The sequence below is a fragment of the Antennarius striatus genome, chromosome 13 (assembly GCF_040054535.1).
Source record: "Antennarius striatus isolate MH-2024 chromosome 13, ASM4005453v1, whole genome shotgun sequence".
Classification (NCBI taxonomy): domain Eukaryota; kingdom Metazoa; phylum Chordata; class Actinopteri; order Lophiiformes; family Antennariidae; genus Antennarius; species Antennarius striatus.
In genome coordinates this window covers 16162569-16182622 of record NC_090788.1, presented here as the reverse complement: position 1 = coordinate 16182622, position 20054 = coordinate 16162569, and the positions used below count along the sequence as shown (strand labels likewise).

General features: G+C 40.7%; 1 protein-coding gene across 1 annotated transcript; it reads right to left on the bottom strand.

Moving 5' to 3' along the window:
- Window positions 1-1476: 1476 nt before the first annotated feature.
- smg6 (SMG6 nonsense mediated mRNA decay factor) lies at window positions 1477-14135 on the bottom strand. Its single transcript, XM_068331512.1, has 19 exons — window positions 14033-14135; window positions 10747-13111; window positions 10429-10621; window positions 10013-10123; window positions 9579-9685; window positions 9345-9423; window positions 9057-9167; window positions 8456-8665; window positions 7660-7721; window positions 7389-7534; window positions 6673-6786; window positions 6190-6352; window positions 5585-5804; window positions 5237-5413; window positions 4854-5021; window positions 4402-4546; window positions 3959-4221; window positions 3127-3208; window positions 1477-3026 (listed from the first exon to the last, which is right to left on the bottom strand). The coding sequence occupies exons 1-19, from the start codon at window positions 14121-14123 to the stop codon at window positions 2896-2898; spliced, it is 4938 nt and encodes a 1645-aa protein (XP_068187613.1). The 5' UTR covers window positions 14124-14135; the 3' UTR covers window positions 1477-2895.
- Window positions 14136-20054: the final 5919 nt, after the last annotated feature.

Below are 20054 nucleotides of genomic sequence, written 5' to 3'. Positions count from 1 at the left end.
AATTCAGGTTGGTTTACGCTGGAGCCCATCCCGGCCGACGTCACGCAGGAGGAGAGAACCCACGCAGACGTGGTCGGAGAACACGCAAGCTCCGCACAGGAAGGCCCCAAGTGAACCAAGTGTCCTCTTGCTGTGAGGCAAGAGGCTGCCCACATTTTTTTGTGTTGAAGTACAAAATCAAGAAGTCCAAACGGGCTCCTTGTGTCAGTCCTTCCTGTGTCATCCAGCTGCCACGTGTGGACACGAGTAGTTTAGGGTTGTCAGTGATAGCTCTGAATTTCAGTTTGATAGTAATGCAGCTCAATCCATCACTTGATTTCAGTCAAGTCTTTTCAGGTGGCTCAATGTGTGAATCCACTATTTATTCTACTTTACTGAACAATGTGACATGCACCATTTTGTGGTACAGTATTTCCCGCACTATAAGGCGTGCCTAAAAGCCTATAATTTTCTCATAAACCTGCGGTGCGCCTTATAATCCGGTGATTATAAAATAAACAATTCATTAGAGGTGCGCTTTATAATCCAAGTGCACCTTATAGTACAGAAAATGTTGTACTTGCATCACTTTCTACAGTAAACATTTTTCCATTTGCTGACAGATTAGTTTTCCTGTAAATTATTTTTCACTATCTTAATAACTATATTTGTCCATCTCATCCTATCTTCATGTTTGAACTTCTTGTTAATTCTCTTCCTTTTAAAACACATTATCTCTACATGTTAATCATAGCATGAACAATTAAATGTCTGGTTTTGCTGCAGTTATAAGGTTCTTTAAAACAGGTAAGTGTTTAACAATAATCTTCTTTATTATAATATACAATATGTCAATTATTTTCATTTGTTTTCTAATTGTAAACAACACATGGGTCCCTGTTATGCACAGGGAACTTAAAAAGAACATTAAAAAGTCAAATTCTGACAATCTGTTTTGTTATTTCTGGTTTATTGAGAATATCTTTTTTGTGCACCAACAATAAGCCTTTTTCACACATATTTCAACAAGGTCCCGGTATCATGTATGCTAGTACACTTGGACCATAACAGAGACGTTGTTCATGTTATTAGTAACAACTGTCTTAGCTGTCACGACAAGTCTTAAAGTCTGTTGTGAAAAAGGCCTACTGATAAGATCACATTCTCCATCTCCATACACAAAAAAACAAAACAAAGCTTTCAGAATACTTTAAATGATGAAAGATGAGACATGAATTTTATGTAAAAGCAATTATTTGCTCCAAAACTTAAGCACCACAGTTAAGCCACTGAATACTACATTAGAACCAGGAAAAATGAGCTGCAAACATTAAACCTCTGAGACAACTCACACAAACACAAGAACATCACCTGTTGGTGGAGGTTGTATAAGCTTAGCTGAAATTTTACTTGACTAACACAGCACAAGGTAGCCACCTTTACACAAAGTATTATTTTAAATAAATGTGACCAAACTGTGATAAGTGAACATTGAAGCAGGTTTACATTACTTTTATTTCTTGAGCAACCAAATCCAATCAAAACCAACGCACACGAAATCCAAAGTCCGTAGAACCCACAATTTTAGAAAGCAATGTAAAGCAAGCAAAACTGCAAACACTAATACCACCTTTGTGATAGATATATGCCAACAGTGCATTGTGGTGACTGAACTTACATTTTTTCACAAAAATAGTGGTATGCCTCATGCTTTTTTGGATCATGTGACATGTGAAAAGGTTAACTTTTAAAAAATAGAAACTGAAATTGTGTTTTAAGAACATTTCTAAGAGACTGAAGCACTTTCTAAACTCATAGCTGACTAAAACAAATCTGGATTAAACAATTGCAATTTTTTTTAGTGCTCAATTTCGTAAAAGAAAAGAAACCCATTTGGTTTGTCAATGTGAGACGCACTCCAATGGCTAAGTAGTTCAGAATTACTGAATTTTCTTGTATTTGTTAAATTGCAAATTTGTTACAATTGTAAAACATATATTAATGGCTGATGTGATTTGGTGGGAAACTTTGCAGATGTTTACTGTCAGTCCACATAACGTAGAGACAGCTTCAGTAACAAAACATTTTATAAAACAGTAAACAAAAACAAAAATTACTAAAAACAGAAATATATTTTTTTGCTGTTATTGTTGGAGACATTTCAACAAAACCTTTCTTACAATAACTTCAATGTCGGCCTCAATCTGGACGAACAACCTCACATACCAAGCGGGCATCAAGCACTTCCTGCGTTAGCAGGAAAAGGCAATACCGGCATGAAAGTGTTGAGGTTGCATAAGGGGTCCTGATCAACCTTCATTACAATTGGCCACTTTTTCGACTAACAGAGACCCTCTTGCTTCTCTCTGCCTCGCTTTCTCTCAGCTTTGTTATGGAGGCCTTCGCAGTCAAACGTGACCGGTTCCTCGGGGAAGAGTGGAAGGGCCACATTACTTCTGCCTTAAACCAATTAACCAACCATTAACATTCTCCCATTTTCTGCATCATTCTTAGCCTCACATTTTAATACTTCCTGCTGAGTCAATCATGAAATAGGAGCAGAAGCCAGAGGCTGGACCACACCTTAAACAAATTTTTTTTCTTCTTTCTGCTTTTGAATGACGCCTTCCAAAGACTTGTAAGTCTCCCTTGTTTCTTCCTGGGGAAGCACACCGATTTTATCACATAAATACATACATACACACTTCATCACAAGGGGGGAAGGCTCACTCAAGCCACCACGCTACACGTTCTCTACATTTTCTTGTATTTCATAACAGGTGGCTGTTGACTTTCTTTGTTTCCTCTAACCTGTTATGCTCTCTTCTTTCTTCACTTAAGAGTGTCACCTCCTCTTGGCTTAGTGGCAAGCAGGCTTCAACGGCTGGGATCCTGTAGACTTCAGCTTAGCCCGGTTCAACCAATTTTGGCCCAGGTGAGGAAAGTGGGAATGTCTCGGACTGGGACATTGCGGGTCAAAGCTTTCACACGCAGGTTGCGATCATCTGTCAGGAGCACCACCTCCCTCTGCAGCCTCACTGTTCCATCTGTGTGAGGGAACCCAAAGAGTAATAAGTGTTTGCAACAGTCTTCGTGTGTGTGAGGACATGTGACTGAAGACACAATGACTGACAGGATGTTCCATACTTCTCTGATTAGGCATGAAATCTTTGGCCTTGTCTTTGCAGTAGTGGAGACAGCAGGACAAAATGACATCATCATTGTTACCCTGAAGAAGAAGAAACAAAAACTGAATCTCTAAAAATCAGTGAAAGCACTTTAAGTGAGCAGAAAAATACAGAAATGTCCCATCAGCAGCCAACCACTATTTCTTAGCAAAAGAAACAGCCTTATTTCATTAACAATCAGAAACCAAAAGTCTGGGTTTCTGCCACTGTATTGCATGATGTTAGTGGGGTTGCCACAATGTGTGCCCTCTTTTGGCTAACTTCCTCATTGGAACAACATGTTTCCTGTAATTTAAGATGTACAGTAATCGATTGCGCATTCGTGCATCAACACGCGTCGCTTTACCTCATCGCTTTTAGTAGGTAGTCACATGATACCCTACGCACATTCTATTGGCTGATGGCATCTGGAAGTGCGCTGCGTTCAGTGAGTCTCGGAACGCAGCGCACTTCCATACAAGAGTGGTTTAAACTATAAGAGTGTGGGAAATGTAATACAGATAGAAGGTGGTATAATATAAATATGGGGAGGTTCAGAAATGTTTAAATTAACATAAATAATAAAATAAATAGTTCATCGCTATATTGCGGAATTTCGTTTTTGTGGGTGGTTTTTGGAATGCATTCATTGCAAGTGACAGGGATCACTGTATAACTGAATGTATTGTTGACTCTATAAAGTGTTTATGTGAAGCCTAAAGATATTTGCCAGCAAGACTAACAACATTACTGTGGGGAAAACCCTGTAAAGAATCTAATAGAAAGTGACCATGAAACAAACAGGCTCTGACCTGCTGTCCAGAGGTGTCTTCGCTGCGGAAGGCAATAGACTCCAGTTGATTTCCTCTGCTTGTCAGAGCTCTCAGGCAAGGCTCTCTCGCTTCAAATCCTTTCTCTAGGAAAGCTACTGCCAACCGGGCCTTGTCTTGTACGGTGCGTACATGCGCCACACTAACATTATAGTTACCACGGTTGCCAGCATTGCGCCCTGCTGACCCCATTCCTCCACCAAAGTTGTCCTGGCCTTTAGCCAAGCCGTCTAACTCTGTAATTACTGGGAGACATGAAACACAAATCAACCACAGTACACTTTCCTAAATTTACATAAAAATAGACTGTTTTCCACTGAACAACAGACATACTGGAAATTCTTAACTGTTTCAGCATGCTAAAACATCAATTTAAGTCTTAAACATTCTTACAGGACAGTGTACGCTCTTTGTCTTTGTCTTACCGATAAGTGGCACAACTACTATGTATGTTCCACACTGAAGGAGCTTCTTCAGCCCTCCCAAATGATCAATGAATCCATTGGTATCTGGTACCAAAAACAGAGGTCGTACTTCTAGTTCCAACTGTCCACTTGTTTGCAGCACCGCCTGGGGGGAAAAAAAATCTTTAAAAAACTGTACAAGAGTAGACATCAATTCAACACTCTGGTCGACTCATGTCATATGACAGGACAAAAGAGCATAAAGCTCATGGTAGGAATGAGAGAATGGAGCTGCTCTGATGAAAAATCACAGTCTACTTCAGTGAAAACAGCCACACATCATTGAAGCCTAAATAAACACAGCCTCTTCGACAGAAACCACATCATTAGTGTCTGAGGTCACAAGTGCCCCCACCACAAGAAAAGTCAAATTGTGCTGATCTGAATGGCGTCAATGCAAATGTCAATTATACCTGTATTTTATCCCTGCGTCTCTGTTGCTGAGCCAGTTTGTTGGCTAGGGCATGGCGTCGCGCCTTCAGCTGCCTGATGTCGTTCTCACTTTCTCCCATCTCCTCATTTTCTTCCTCTCCCTCTGATGTTGAGAGAGAAGAGTCTGCCTCGACTATGACGTCATCCGTCTGTCAATCAGACAAAAAAGATAACACATTTACAAAAAAGTGGATTACCTTTCTTTGACAGCCACTTGAATTTTAGCATTTAAAAATATAATTTTTGTGGTCAAATTTTGAAAGGAACTTGCTCAATCCAAGATAATTTTTTTTTAAAAATACTTGAAGTCACTATCGCCGCTGCATAAATGTAACATGAGGTGAAGCAGGTCAAACATAGTCACCTCTTTCTCTGATAGAGAATCCTGTATGCTCCTTGTGTCCACTGACTGGTTGAGTGGAGAAGTTGCCACAGATACGTATTTGCCTCCTTTGAAGGCCAACAGAGGTTCTTCTTGTCCACATAGAGCCTCCAGAAAGTATTTCAGCACTGTAACTCTTTTACAATCAGCTGCTATTGCCTGAGAATAGAGGATAAATGTCTAAGTACATGTACAGGACGATCAGAGTTACAACTAAAACCTTGAAACAGAATGAAGAATCACCAGAATGTTCAGTTGTTCTGCAGGAGCAGAAGAAGGTACCAGGGCTCCAGGTGAACAATATCATGAAAAACATTACGGCTCACTCACCATGTCTGTGTGTTTGTCTATATAACAAGGATCTTGTGGCGCAGCCAGCAGAGGGACAAAACCAGCCAGCAGTCTGTCCTCCTTCAACTGTAGAACAGTCAACTCCTCATCTCCATCGCTTTCGTCCGTGTCGACTTTGTACAGCGGCACCTCCCCGTGGTCCACACATGCCAGTACATTACAGAGGTCAGCCAGGCACTGCCAGACATCAGGGCAGCAGCTTGATAGGGAAGAAGATCCACAAGTAATGGTGACAGTTGAGTATTATTAAGAGTTATTGTTTGGTGTCTATGATTACAAAATCACGAGCTGTGGCCATGAGCAGAACCAACACATCACCATAAAATGGTGATTTAGAACAGCTAAACTACAATTACATGTACATTTATGACATCATTGTGTTAAATGTCACATGAATAAACAAACACACACTGCCTTTGCTCACACTGATGTATAAGATACTCCAGAAATTAAATTAAAGTATCAGGTCGTGAAAGTAAGAGTTGGCTGCTTACATTCAATGAGTGTTTAGTGGTTCATGCTGAAGTTTGTCCTCTGTTCTTTTGTATACGTGATAAAGCAGCAGATATAACTACAGAACTCACTCAATACTGCCTGGTGGTGGGTTCCACTGGTCTGGGTGCCCCAACATCCAGTCAGACCAGACCTTGATACTTGGTAGTAGTTCTCTAAGGTCTGCGGGGAAGGCAGAAACCCGCACCATACTATCCAGCCCCTCTCCTTTGCCCTCTTCCTCCTCTACAGGAGCTGGTGTTCAGAGAGCAAAAAGGTGAATACTTTATCAAAACACATCATGCACTACAAACATCAACACTCAAAAAACAACTCAAACATGAGTTCGACATGACATTAATTGAACTTTATAACATACTATTTATATATGTTGTTGTGCTCTCCACTGATGTGAGATTGCACTTGATCTAACTATTAATCTGGTAAAGATAAACACTCAAACTCAAATATTGGCATAAATTCAAAAGTGCCTGAAGTGGATGAGAATCTACATACACAAGTTTGAAAAATAATTGAAGCAAACAACACAGTGTGGAACTTAAAAATGGCTTTACCTGCAGGGATCTCTCTCAGCAGCTCTGTGCAGCGTTGCACCAGCAGTGCAAACATCCCGAGACCCAGAGCACAGCTTTGCTCATGCAAAATGGATCGCACTTCTCCTTCCTCGCCTGACAAAAAAAGTCGAGATTTTTTTTTAACAAAATTTCAACAACACCTTTGGATCAGTATTTTCCAACAAGTTCTATGAAGCTTTAGATCAGTTGCTCGAAGAACTTCAAGAGGACTTAAAGAACAGAACAGAACAGAATAGAATAGGAATAGAATACTTTTAATATCCTCATACACAAGTGTACAACGAAATTCTTAGACAACTCTCTGTGCAAGTATTCAAGTATATTCAAGAAAGGTTGTGAAAGAGCCATTAACAATCCTCTAATTACAAACTGCTGCAGTCTGTAGGATGTAGTAGTGAGCAGTGTGGATGTACAGGTAATCTACAAGTATCTAACCACACCCTTCCTTCCAGTGCCCACTAGAATAGTGAAAATGTAAACAGTCATCTCTAACACCCGGGTTTGGGTTGTCTGTTCTGGGCTAATGGTAGAAACACAACAATTTAGTTCAAGTGATTGTAAACCATTCACTTCTGTCATTAAAAAAATAGAAACAAAATGGGGCTGTCTCTCCTAGTGTGTGTGTGTGTGTGTGTGTGCGTGTGTGCGTGTGTGTGTGTGTGTGCGCGCGCGCGCGCGCATGCGTGTTGAGCTACCTCTGTTGTGGTTATTGTGTATGGTGAACATGTTGATGGTAACAATCTGCAGCATGTGTGTGCTCCCCAGTATGGTTGGGCCATGCTGCAGCAGCATCCGGAACTCCTGCAGAACACGGCTCGCTACTCCAGGAAAGGTTTCCATTCTGTCAAGTCAAAACACACACATGCACACAGATGCATAAAACAGACAAAAAGACAGAGATTTAATCAATCTTGTTACATTCTAATTCAGTCCAAAAGTTAGGAGTTACAATGAGATGTCACTCACCCAACTTTGGTGAACAGCTTTCCATGTGCATGCAGGAAACTCAGAATGAATTTCTTATTCAGCTGGAGAAAAATAGCCAAAAGAAGAAAACAAAAGCATGACTAATCTTTATGCAGCAGTTTTATTTAGCTACAAACCCTCCAGCACAGCATGAGAGAAGAACACGTCCTTATCCACTGACAAATCAGAAGAGATTTAGAGTTGATGTCCTCACTTCAACACACCAGTGAGATTGATCAATAAGAGTGGGAGGAAGAGGACTCAAAGACTGTTGAAGCTAGAAAGAACAAATAATATACACATACAGATGCTGATATCAACAGTGAGTAGAGGTGCCACACATTGGAGACAGTTGAAAATGGATTTGTTCAAAACTCGGGATTGTAAAATGAGGGGGAAAAATGCAGAAAGCTACAATCTGCCTGTGGAGGGACATTTGAAGTTGCTATACACAAAATTACTCAGAGTGCCATAGAGAAAGAAAACCAGCACCTCAAAGAAATATTGAATCCATAAAAAGGAAATGACAACAGAGGGAATGATTTAAGTCAAATTAATTAAAAATGAAAAACATAATGATTGAGAAAGTAAATGGAGAATGGTATACTGTATATATCAGTGTGTCAGCTCTGTGGGTTTTGAAAAACATCAAACCATCCATTTCCTTGTGGACCAGATGATCGCAATCGTCTCCTCTTCAGCTGCTTTTCCACAAAACATCAAAAATACACACACCGGAGTCTTTCAGTGAAAACAACATGGTAGTAAGTGCGTGAAAGAAAAACAGCGCTCTTACATCATTAGCACTGAGACTGCCCAGCTCTCCATCCTGCTCGCTGTCTCTGATGGATTCACTTCCTCCTCTTTGTGAGGATGGGGTTGCTGTTTGTGTGCTGGGGCGAATCCAAATCTCCACACGTGCTCCACCATCTCCTCTTCCTCTTACTGCTGGACCCCTTGAGCCTCCTTCATTCTCCTGCCTCCTGCTTCGCTCAAGCTGGTCAGCCTGTAAGGATAAAGAATGTTAAGAGCTGGACTCTCATTGATTGAACTCCGTGTTGTCACTTTAGATCAGATTACTGACGAGAAATATCAGGAAGTCGATTTATAAAACAAATAATTCAATCAAAACACTACACATTTAAATTATTATATTTGCCTGTATGCAATACATGTTAAGATTTTAATAAACTCAGGGCCATGGTGGTTGAAAAAAGGGCGCATGTCTTTGTAATGTTTCAGTGAGATTTGAGATGTGATTTAAAACTGAAGCATACTGAATCCTCATCATAGCCGTGCAGGTAGCTCACAATTTATACTTGAGGTGGCTTAATTTGGTTAGAGAATACAAACCATGAAAGATCATGTAGCACAACTTAATGGCAGAAGCATCTCACCTTACGCTTCGCTTCCTCAAACAGACTCATCAGGCTTTCCTTTGCAGTCAGGATGGGGTTTGAAGCTGCCAAACTACGCATGTAATAATACACAGCATCCAACTTGCGCTTCTGTAGACGAGAGGTGGAAAGAGGGAAAAGAAAGAATGGAAAAATGTGGTGAGACCATCATTCAAAATACATTTGTGTTTTGTAACCATTCCTAGGAAATTCCGTGAGGAGAACGATCAGTCATATAATGCATTCATTTAAAGCCAATGATGTGACCCATTTCTAAGTATCACTTACTGTGTAGACTGCCAGCAGGGCCAGTTGGTTATATGGTCGGCCATTTTTGGGAGCAATCTGCTGAGCTTTCAGGTACCAGCTATGAAAGAATGGAAACATGCAGTCATGAGATACCATCAGACTGAATTTCTCATACTACCGTCATTACAAGATTGTTTTCATTGAGTACGCCATATACAGCTCAGATCAATTAATTAATGGTAGTCTGTCAAGAAAACTTAAATCACAGCCTACCTGCGAGCCTTGCCATAATTGGCCGAGTCACTGGCTTGTTCCCGGTAACGTGCTATATCTCCCTGACAAATCATGCAGCGCTGAGCACTGATCAGTGCATACTTTACCTGAGAAAACAGAAACATTTAATCAATTCAGGTCTTCAGTTAAGTCAAGATACAATTGCTAATCTCAATTAGCGATTAGTTGACAACTACTCTACTGTAAGCAGCCACGATATATTGGTGATACCAAACAAGAACGATCACTGACAGGCTCAGTAAACTTAAAATGTTTCTGTACTGCAATTCTGTTAATTTATAAAAACACTGACATAGCCTGATGTTGTGTCTTTACTGTCCATATATTGTCTATGTATGCAATAAATTTTAAGAAACATTGTTCTTTGAATCTTTAAATACAGGTGAAATACACAGAAACAAAAATTTCTGTACCGTTTTGCGTAATGGCCGAGCCCTGATGGCCATGCCATCCATGTAATCCTCTAGTTTGAACTGGTACACTGTCTGCAGCTTCTGAAGCAACGCATCAAAGAACAGAGCCCCCTGTAAAACACACACATTGATCACAATGGACATTTGAAACTGCAAGGAAACAACAGATATTTTTATATACGAAAGTAAACAATCTTTCATGTGCGTTAGTACACTCACAAGCTTCAGTTTTACCTTATCTTAAAATTTATGAATGACAAGAAATATTAATGTACTGAAGTCTGTTACCTTCACTGTGATTGAAAAATATAATGAAAACACACTGTATATGATTGAGTAACTGAGGGTGAACACAAGTTTCTTAATATGTGATATCCATATGCTGTCTGTATTTGCTACTGCTACCCATTCCTTACCTCATCAAGCAGTGTGAGCAGCATGTTCCTGATGTGAGGGGTGTTGTCATAGGTGGGGTCTTTGAGAAGCTGCCGGAAGCGCTCTATAACCTGGTAAAAAACATTTTTCCACAAAGCCTGATCCATATTCTGAGAGTCCGAAAACTCAATGTCTGTCAGGATGACCTGTTCATACAGCCCCAACAAGTCAGCCCTAGAAACAGAACACAAAACTGCATTAAAGGACAAGGCATTTTAATGTGTCGACTGGATCAGCAGGATTTATCAACAGCAATTACACCCAAAATGCCACTAACACACATTTCCTCCTATCCTCACCTGAGTTGGGTCATGCGATCCAGTCCTTCAGAACTCACTCTGTCTCTGGAAAGCAAGTTGCTGAGCTGGAGTTCCTGCGCATCTGCAGTTCTTAGGAGCCTGACCAGCTCCCCTCTGGCTTGTTGCTCCACTTCTTCAAATGACAAAGTGCCTCCTACACCAGATTGGGAATAGCCTGCTCCCTTGTAACTGCCACCGAACTGACCCAAACCAGGGCTCGTGTGCATACTGTTCGTTGGACTCATTTGGTAGGGCCCCATATGGTAAGGATGTGGGTACCGCTGATTAGAGGCCATGCTGGGTTCATGTGAGTTTGTGGTGGACATGGGGTAACAATATGGGTTGTCAGAGTTTTGGAATTTGTAGTAAGCTATGGCAGCAGCCTGCTTGGATCGAAAGTTCTCACCCTGTGGGACTGGAGGACTGCCTGCGACCTCGTCATCTGTGTCCAGAAAGTGAAGTTGTCCATATCCAGCTCCCGTCTGAAGATACATAGACTGGTGGAGAGACGAATGCTTCGAGGATTGTGTGCTGGTAAGAGCAGGTTTCTGGTCAGGGTTATTTGGATCCCAGAGCCGTCTTACTCCTCCACCTCTCCCTCCTCTACTCTTAGATACTGTTCCTCCTCTTATTCCACTGAAAAAAAGTCTTTGCCCGACCTCTGGTGAATGAGAGATGTCTGTCCGGGCTGGAAGCACCAGGATACCCCCACCTCTGCTATGAGGAGCCATACCTTGTTTGTGATGTTGTGCAAGCCCACTATGCGATGAGGTAGCCGACTGTTTTCCTATAGAAACCTTTAATATTCCTCGACCCCCGACTTTGTTTTCCTTTGCTCTGTTGCTGTCTTCATTACACCTCTCTGCACGTAATTGTTCCTCTGTCACTCTTCTCCTCCTCCTACTCTCTGTTACGTCACTCATCTCACTTCCATCCAGTGATTCAGTAGATGATTCTCCATTTGTCGTCCAGCTTTGCAAATGTCTTCTACGTCCTCCACTTTTAGCTATCCCCTCTTTGTTGTTGTGCCGTGGGTCCATGCGTGGCCACTTGGTACTCTCTACATCCATCCCTCGTCCAGAACCATCCAAGCTGGTCACACTGCTGGCTGAGCTACTGCTATATGTTCGATTACGTGAGCGGCGAATGTCTGATTTTGAATAGCGTTTTGAGGTTTGTATTGTGATGTTTGCATTGGATTTGTTTCTGTCACCTCTTTCGACAGCCCTGTCTGCATTTCTTTGTATCTTAGCATCTATCTCAGTCTCTCTAGAGAGATGGTTGTTGTCTCCACTCCTTCTTTCCCTACGATTCTCTTTTCCTTTGTTTTGCTGTGTCTCTCCTGTCTTCCTTGGTTTGTTATTGCTCTCTACCTCTGCTACTCCTTTGTCTCTATCCTTCTCATCTTTCCTTGACTTGCTCTGTCCACCACCAACAACTTCATCTTCTCCTTTCCTAGAATCCTGGTTTGTTTCTTTTTCCCCTCCTCTTCTTCTACGGTTTCCCCTTTCCCTCTTCTTTTCTACCTTATTGCTTACTTCTTTTCCTCCTCCTCCATGGATTCTCCTTTCCTTGTCACTTAGTTCTCCTTTCCTGCAATTTAAATCTTCAACAACTTGGACTTCAGATCCAACTTTAACTTTTTCTTTCATTGTGAGCTTTTGTACTTTGCTTGCAATTTTTTCTACATAAGCATCTGAAGGTAATGGAGGTTTGTGCGCATCTCGGTTCCCTTGTGTTCTGTTTTTCTCACTGGAATTACATATGTTTTCCTGTATTCCCTTTGGTTCTCTCTCTTTCTCTCGTTTCTGTATGGCTGCTTTTTTCTTTCCTTCCATTCCCCCTGTACTTAGCTCAGACCCTGGCTCATTCTTTGCAGGGGGAGGCTTATCCTGTTCTCTTCCAATTACACAATCCTTTACTGGAATATTCCTCCGAGTCCCAGGTTGATAAAATTCTCGGTCTGGTTTGCGGACTTTCTTTGCTTGCTTGACAACAGGTTGCTGAAGTTCTCCTTCATTTTTGACAAGTCTTTTTGCTTGATTTGTTTCTGTTTTAGACTGTGACTGGCTGTACTTTCCACAATTTTGATTGTTACTTCCATCACCTCTCATCCTGCCTTCTTCCCTTTTGTCAGTACATGTCCCAACCACATTTTTCGACTCAAAAGTTTTCTCACTCTGTGATGATTGCTCTTCATGTTCATATGAATCAGTAGCTGGAGCATCGCTTTGTTCAGTTTCTCCCTCCTCCTTGTCATGGTTACGCCATCCATGTCCACCGACTGACTGGTAACGTTGCATGTCAGGGCGCTTTCCTTCGCGTTTTCTCTGATGCTTGGGCAAGTCAAGCTCCTGTTGCTCCTCTACATTAACAAGAATATAAAAAAATTAGATGTCATAAAAGTCAACTATTAACAGTACATGGGGTACTTGACGTATTTGGTTTATATTCTTTCCTTTCAGTAATATGACAGAAAATACCAGATTCACCATTTCCTTTAACAGCCTCTCAGTACCTTCTGACTTCCCTACACTGACTGTGGAACCATCCCCCAAGGACATTAAGTATAAGCATGTAAGTTTTAAAAATGAGTGTCAAATAAATAATATTTAAAAAGTGCTTATTAATAATAATAATAATAATAATAATAATAATAATAATAATAATCAGTTGGCCATTGCAGTTTTTTGGGCAAATATTAAAAAGAATATAGAGATGCATTTGCTGGACATTCATTTCAGCCATTATCAACATAAATTTGGTCTTGCCTGCAGTACGAACCGTCAAAATGTTAGCCATGTACATGTGTTTACATGTAACTTTCCGTTCATAGCAATCATAAAGTTTATCTTTTTTCAGATGTGAGGGATTAATTTGCACTACGCTTGTCTCAACGGGTTAAACTTCTTCATGAAAAAGCTTCTTTTTGTGGTGGCGAGGACATTAATTTGTTTTGCTGCGGTATCATTAACGGTAACAGAAGCCGCTTTTATAGCAATACTATATTGTATAATCTCTGCCATAGTGACAAGAATCGCTCACAGCTGTTCAGAACAAAACTTAAACACAATTTGACAGTTCTTTGTAGATTAAACGTTCTTTTGAAAGTGACCATGCGAAACCAAAGAATGGAGAGGGAACATTAACTTGAGCAAGCTAGCTAACAACATTAGCTTCTCGGAAACTTAGCAAATCCATAGCTACTTCATCAAAGTTTGGATACTTCTCTTGTAGAATCTTCACGAAAGTCGTCATTCGTACAATCTATTTCGCTTCATCTTACCTTTCTGATACTCAGTTAGATTGACTGAATTCGACGCGTCAGCTCGGAGTTCTGCAGCTGAGATTCGCACTCTTTCCAACTCGTTCGCCATCTTTGCTTTCACTAAAACAAACACAACAAGTACGGTGGCCAAGTTGGGTCAAACTCCGCGGAGTTTCAGCGATGCCTTTGGCTTTGTTTCATTTAATGTACTGTAATATTAAAGTCAAAAGAATAGTATGGTTCATTACAAAAATAAACGAAATCCTGAATTCACGATTTTAAAATGCGATTATTTGTACAGTCTTTTCATTTTAAAAAATAACTTAATAACCACAGAGTTCTTACTGTTAGATAGATAGATAGATAGATAGATAGATAGATAGATAGATAGATAGATAGATAGATAGATAGATAGATAGATAGATAGATAGATAGATAGATAGATAGATAGATAGATAGATAGATAGATAGATAGATACATACATACATACATACATACATACATACATACATACATACATACATACATACATACATACATACATACATACATACATACATACATACATACATACATACATACATACATACATTCTTCTTCTTTTCCTTTCGGCTTTTCGCTTCAGGGGTTGACACAGCGAAACATTTGTCTCCATCTAACCCTGTCTTCTGCATCCTGTTGATTAATATTCTATATACTGATTTAATGACCCGCTACGGTGGATAAAGCGGTTCGGAAGATGATTGAATGAATGAATGAATGAATGAATGAATATAAAGACTTCCAGAAATATTTTGTCTGTTTCAATTTGTCAAAATATGCATAATTATAAGATGGACAATAGCTACGAAACTGATGTTGACCTTGTCCTACATATGACAATTGGAGAAAGGGTGCGTAAAAGTCTGTAACAATAATTTTAAAAAGGTGCAAACGACTTTCCCCACATCCATGCACAGCCCCATTTCTACATAATATCCACTAGATGTCAGGATTATTCACATTTTATCATGTGAGCTCACCTGTTCTATTGCTATATCTTTGGATTTGCCAACAACAAACTTTCTCTCATCTACTTTGGTTTTCAAACTAATTTGTATAACGAAGTGCAACATTTCGTAGTCATAGCTTTTCTCTTATTCTACCCCTTGTCACTCCTCTTGTCATGTGAGCTGTGCAAATGCAATGAGATATCTTAAAGTGAATTGTACTGTCACTCAGGGGAAGACAAGGTAGTGCATGTGTGTGTGCATGCATGTGCGCATGTGGGCGTATGAGGGGGCAGAAGTAGAGTTCATGCAGACACCCTCAGTGTGGCTGATGCTAGAGTAAACAGCTTCATTTCCCTAGTAACATCAAATTAAAGGGCCAGAGTCCCTTGTTCTTCCTGTTAATCTCCCACACACATTTCTTCAGAGCCTTCTCTTTTCTACACACGCATTCCTTTAACATGACACTAAATTATTCATCCAGTATTCTTGGCTGACTGCTTGAGCATTGTAATTAAGAGTGTCTAAACATATAACGGAAGCTGTGGTATTATCTCTCACAGTAATAGAAGTTATTTTAATCTGTTAGGTGAGATAGTGTAGCCTCACATTACAAAAGTAGACACAGGAAATACAGCAGAAATATAGCACCACAGTTTTAAAGGCGTTTTGTCTTCTTATTTATTGACAAATATTTTATTTCAAAATTAATCTATTGATGAATTCCATATGTTATGTAAAGCACTTCAAAGTTAAAGGTTAGATCAGCATGACATGATGATGATTACTTTAATGAGACTATCACTGTTTTGATCATTATCACCATATCATTCCTATCATTTATTTCTCCTTTGTTTTCTTGTCATAATAACAATGACACACACACACAGGGTACACCAAGTTGTGTGTGAATGTAGACGACTGTGTCTCGATGAAGCACTGGAACATCAGGGGTTGTAGAATGTTTCGTGTCTGCAGTGGAGAGGTGTGAGAGAGGGAGGGAACTGCCGGAAGTGGTGGGCGTGTGTCTCCCTGTGTGTGTGTGTGTGTGTGTGTGTGTGTGTGTGTGTGTGTGTGTGTGTGTGTGTGTGTGTGTGTGTGTGTGTGTGTGTGTGTGTGTGTGTGTGTGTGTGTGTGTGTGTGTGTGTGTGTGTGTGTGTGTGTGTGTGTGTGCAGAGTTCTGATTGTCAGTGCTGCACCATAGTGCAGGTGAAGCAATGCAGGATGATGGGAGACACGGAAGGACAGCGAAGGGGAGGCAGGGGGGTAGTGAGGGGGAGAAAGAGGGAGGTGGATAGGAAGAGGAAGTGAGGGAGAGAGGTGAGGAGGCATGATGCAGGAGGAGAGGAGATAGTGTGAATACAGATGAGAAAAGCGGGGGAAGCAGTGAGTTTTTGCAGGTGAATTTCTGACACCAGAGGGCTTCTCCAGCCCAATCATATCTTAATCTCTCCTGCCCCCATCTCATTTTCTCTCTCCCTTCTGTCTTTCTGTCCATCTCTCTCTGTGTCTCCCTCCTCTGGGACACAGAGAAGTGGGAGAAGATGACTTTTAGAGATGACTGGAATGGAGGTGGAGGACAGAGGTGGAAATAAAGTCAGCAGAGTTAAATGGGGACAAGAGAGGTGTATTGTGTTGAGGAAGGACCAGAATGACAAGGCAGGGGCGCAAAAGTGAGATGAAATGGGATACACATGTCATGAAAAAGTGAAAACATGAGAAAAGGCAAGTGTAGAGACGGGCAGAAAGATACAGTGCAAGATACTGAGGCCAGAGACTTGTGTGACGCACATTAGCTTTCAATAGATGTTTGGAGAATATATTGCGACTGCTTTAAATGTTTAATTCACAGGTAAGAGAAAAAAAACTGAGAGAAATATGCTGACAATTTGGGATGGAGCACATGGAGTGACGTACAGTGCAGACAGTGAAATGGAGCATAGAGGATTTCAGAGATGTAACACAGATTGTGGTATTGACTTTCTTGACCTGTGTCGATGAAAGTTTTATTAAAGACGTTCATCAAACGTCAAAGCGGTGTTTAATTGCTGACCATGTTGTACACAAAAATGATGTCTTTGAACCTTTAATACACAAATGTCTCCTTATTTCCCATCGAGAAGATTCAAAGTTGTTAAAATTTTTAGTTCACAATGTCTAACCCATCACCTTATCACATTGCGTAACCCAAAATGTATAAATGATTGTATATATCCATCAATAAATAATACATAAATCAGTTCATAAAATGAAAGGCATCCTGTCATGTTTTGTATGCTGATAATCTTTGGCGGGAATCGTTCTTAATATTTAGCTGCAACCACTAATGATACCAAGTGTTCTCTAGCGTCAGTATACCTGGAGTCAGTTAATACCGACTGTATGGAAGCTCACTTGTCTGCTTTAATTGACAGGTTTCCTCAGGACTCTCTGTAAAAGAGTTAATTCTGAAGTGCAGGATAACTTTGCAATGATTTGCCCACTGGCATGTCATGGAGTTCTGGAGACAAAACTCCTGCTTGCTTTGCACTGCGCATGCGCAAACTAGAGTACTCAATTGGCATTACCACATTAACACATTTCCCCCCTAAAATGATCCTGCTCATTTTTTCTGAAAAGTTCAATTGATCCCATCACTGCACTTATGCAATGCAAAAATATTCACCCACCCAATGAAAAATGTGATTTTGCAAAAAAGACCCGTTTGTCGCAGATGCTCTGTAAGACGTAATGAAATCCCGGCAATAAACTTGTCATGTCATCTCAGGTAAGAGTGTTTTCCTGGAGACATTTGAGTCCAGTAGCTCACAAACACGTCACTAAAAAAAAAAAAAAAGAAGAAGCACAAGCGCCATAGAGTGTTGCCTCATTTTACTCCGTCACGCAGTATTCAAACAAGGCGCATATTCAAAGTTTCAGAGGAGATACGGATTCTCTGTCTCCGCTTCGTGTTTGTGTGTGAGTGGGTGGATGTGTTCCAGCTGCTGCCGTGTGTGAGTCCAGGTTTGTGTTCTCACAAATTTTTGTAGGCAAGAAGAGTAGAGACACCGTGGGGAGAACGGCGAGGGGGCGAGAGGGGTTTTACGAATGCGCACCCACTCTTTCCAAGCCTCCCTCTGACTCTGACATCACTGTGCGCACACACACACCTGCGCTTGCGCACGCACGCACGCACACACACACACACACATACACACACATACACACACACACACACTTCCTCCTTAGCTCTGCTTAGACAGAATCCTCATTAAGGGCACGTTTTGGCAGTCTTCCTCCTCCTCCTCCTCCTCCTCCTCCCACTCCCCCCTCACATCTCCAACCCTCTTCCCCACCCCCCACCCCCCATCTCCCTCTCTCTCGTCCTGCTCATTGCATTCGAGCCAGCTTGGCAATCAATGGGAGAGAAAACACAAATGAGAGCACAGGGGTGGGGTGGGGGGAAAAGAGGAGGCTCACTGGGATTTCGGTATGAGTCAGAATGGGAGAAGGGGAGGTGGGAAGGCAAGGTAGGCGGTTGTGAGGAGAGAGAAGTGTATGGGAGGGTTTTTTTCTTTCTTTCTCTATTATCTCTTATCTGCATTCTCTGTTTGGAATACAGATGAGACAGGGAAACGACAGCCAAGAACTGTCCGTGATAGACAGATTAGGTGAGGAAATTATTTGCATCTTGACTCACAATCAAACTTGAAAATATAAGATGGATGTTAATGCTGAAGGCTGCTGATTGGTTTGTGTTAAAACACAAAGCAAACAGGTTATCAGATGGAACGTATTAAAAGAGTTCATATGAGAATTGTAATAAAAATATTTTTTATAAAGATCATGATACTGTCGCAGTGTGCGTGTGGGTGTGTTTGTGCGTGTGTATGTCTGTGTGTGGAGGGGAGGGCAGAGAGGGAGTGAAAATATAAGGAGGCAGTAAGTGAGGAAATACTCCATTCACATTTCAATCATTCACCCACTCCTCACCACACACACTTGCATATAAAAGTGTGTAGTATGACAGATTTGACTGCGTATGCTGATATGTACACTCATACAAAAGGCTTACCCTCCACCACAGGTCAGCACATTTAGATTTCTAGCTGAAAGAGACTCACTTCTTCTGCACTGATTTCTAATGGGATGTTATTAAAGAGAATAAATTTAGGACCATGATGTAATAACAGGGTGAATAACATCTAATGCTATGTCCCTCTGTATTTCTGTCTTCATGTCTTATCAGTGCTGTGATTTACGAACAGAAAGTCTTTATTCTGTCTTCAGCCATTTGAACAGATTTCAAAGTTATAGCTGAAATGAAAAGTGGTCAATATTTGTGTTCATATTGCATCCAACAAACATAAAAAGTTGTTTGTTATTTTATCACTTGTCTTTATTTAATTGTAGGTTTTCACTGTGTGAATAATAAAATGTCCTCATTTACACCAATTTCTAAAAGGGTTAAGGGTTCTCACACGTTAACATCTTAAAATCTCTCTGTGAATGGAACACACTCAGGTGTCCCCAGCAAGGTACTTTGTTCTGATGGTAACAGGTGACTAGTTACCATTGGAACAAAGTCTGATTGTGACTGTCTGATTGTGACTAGTATATCAGTCAGTTCAAGGATGAACTTTGGTGTTGAATATGAATGACCTACTTTCCCAGCCATCCATTCATTCCTGATCAGTGTCTTCCTACAGATGGTAGAACAGTTGATGAATGTTGAACATTACACATTGTAGCACACGTATGTGTTTTTAATGTAAAAAAAAAAGCTGGTGAAGTTTGAGAGGATTGACCTTGAATAACCTTGAATAACCTTGAGAAATGTTAGATAACTAGATATCTAGACAGCTAGATGAGACAGACATACTGTATAGATAGATAGATAGATAGATAGATAGATAGATAGATAGATAGATAGATAGATAGATAGATAGATGGATGGATGGATGGATGGATGGATGGATGGATGGATGGATGGATGGATGGATGGATGGATGGATGGATGGATGGATAGATAGATAGATAGATAGATAGATAGATAGATAGATAGATAGAT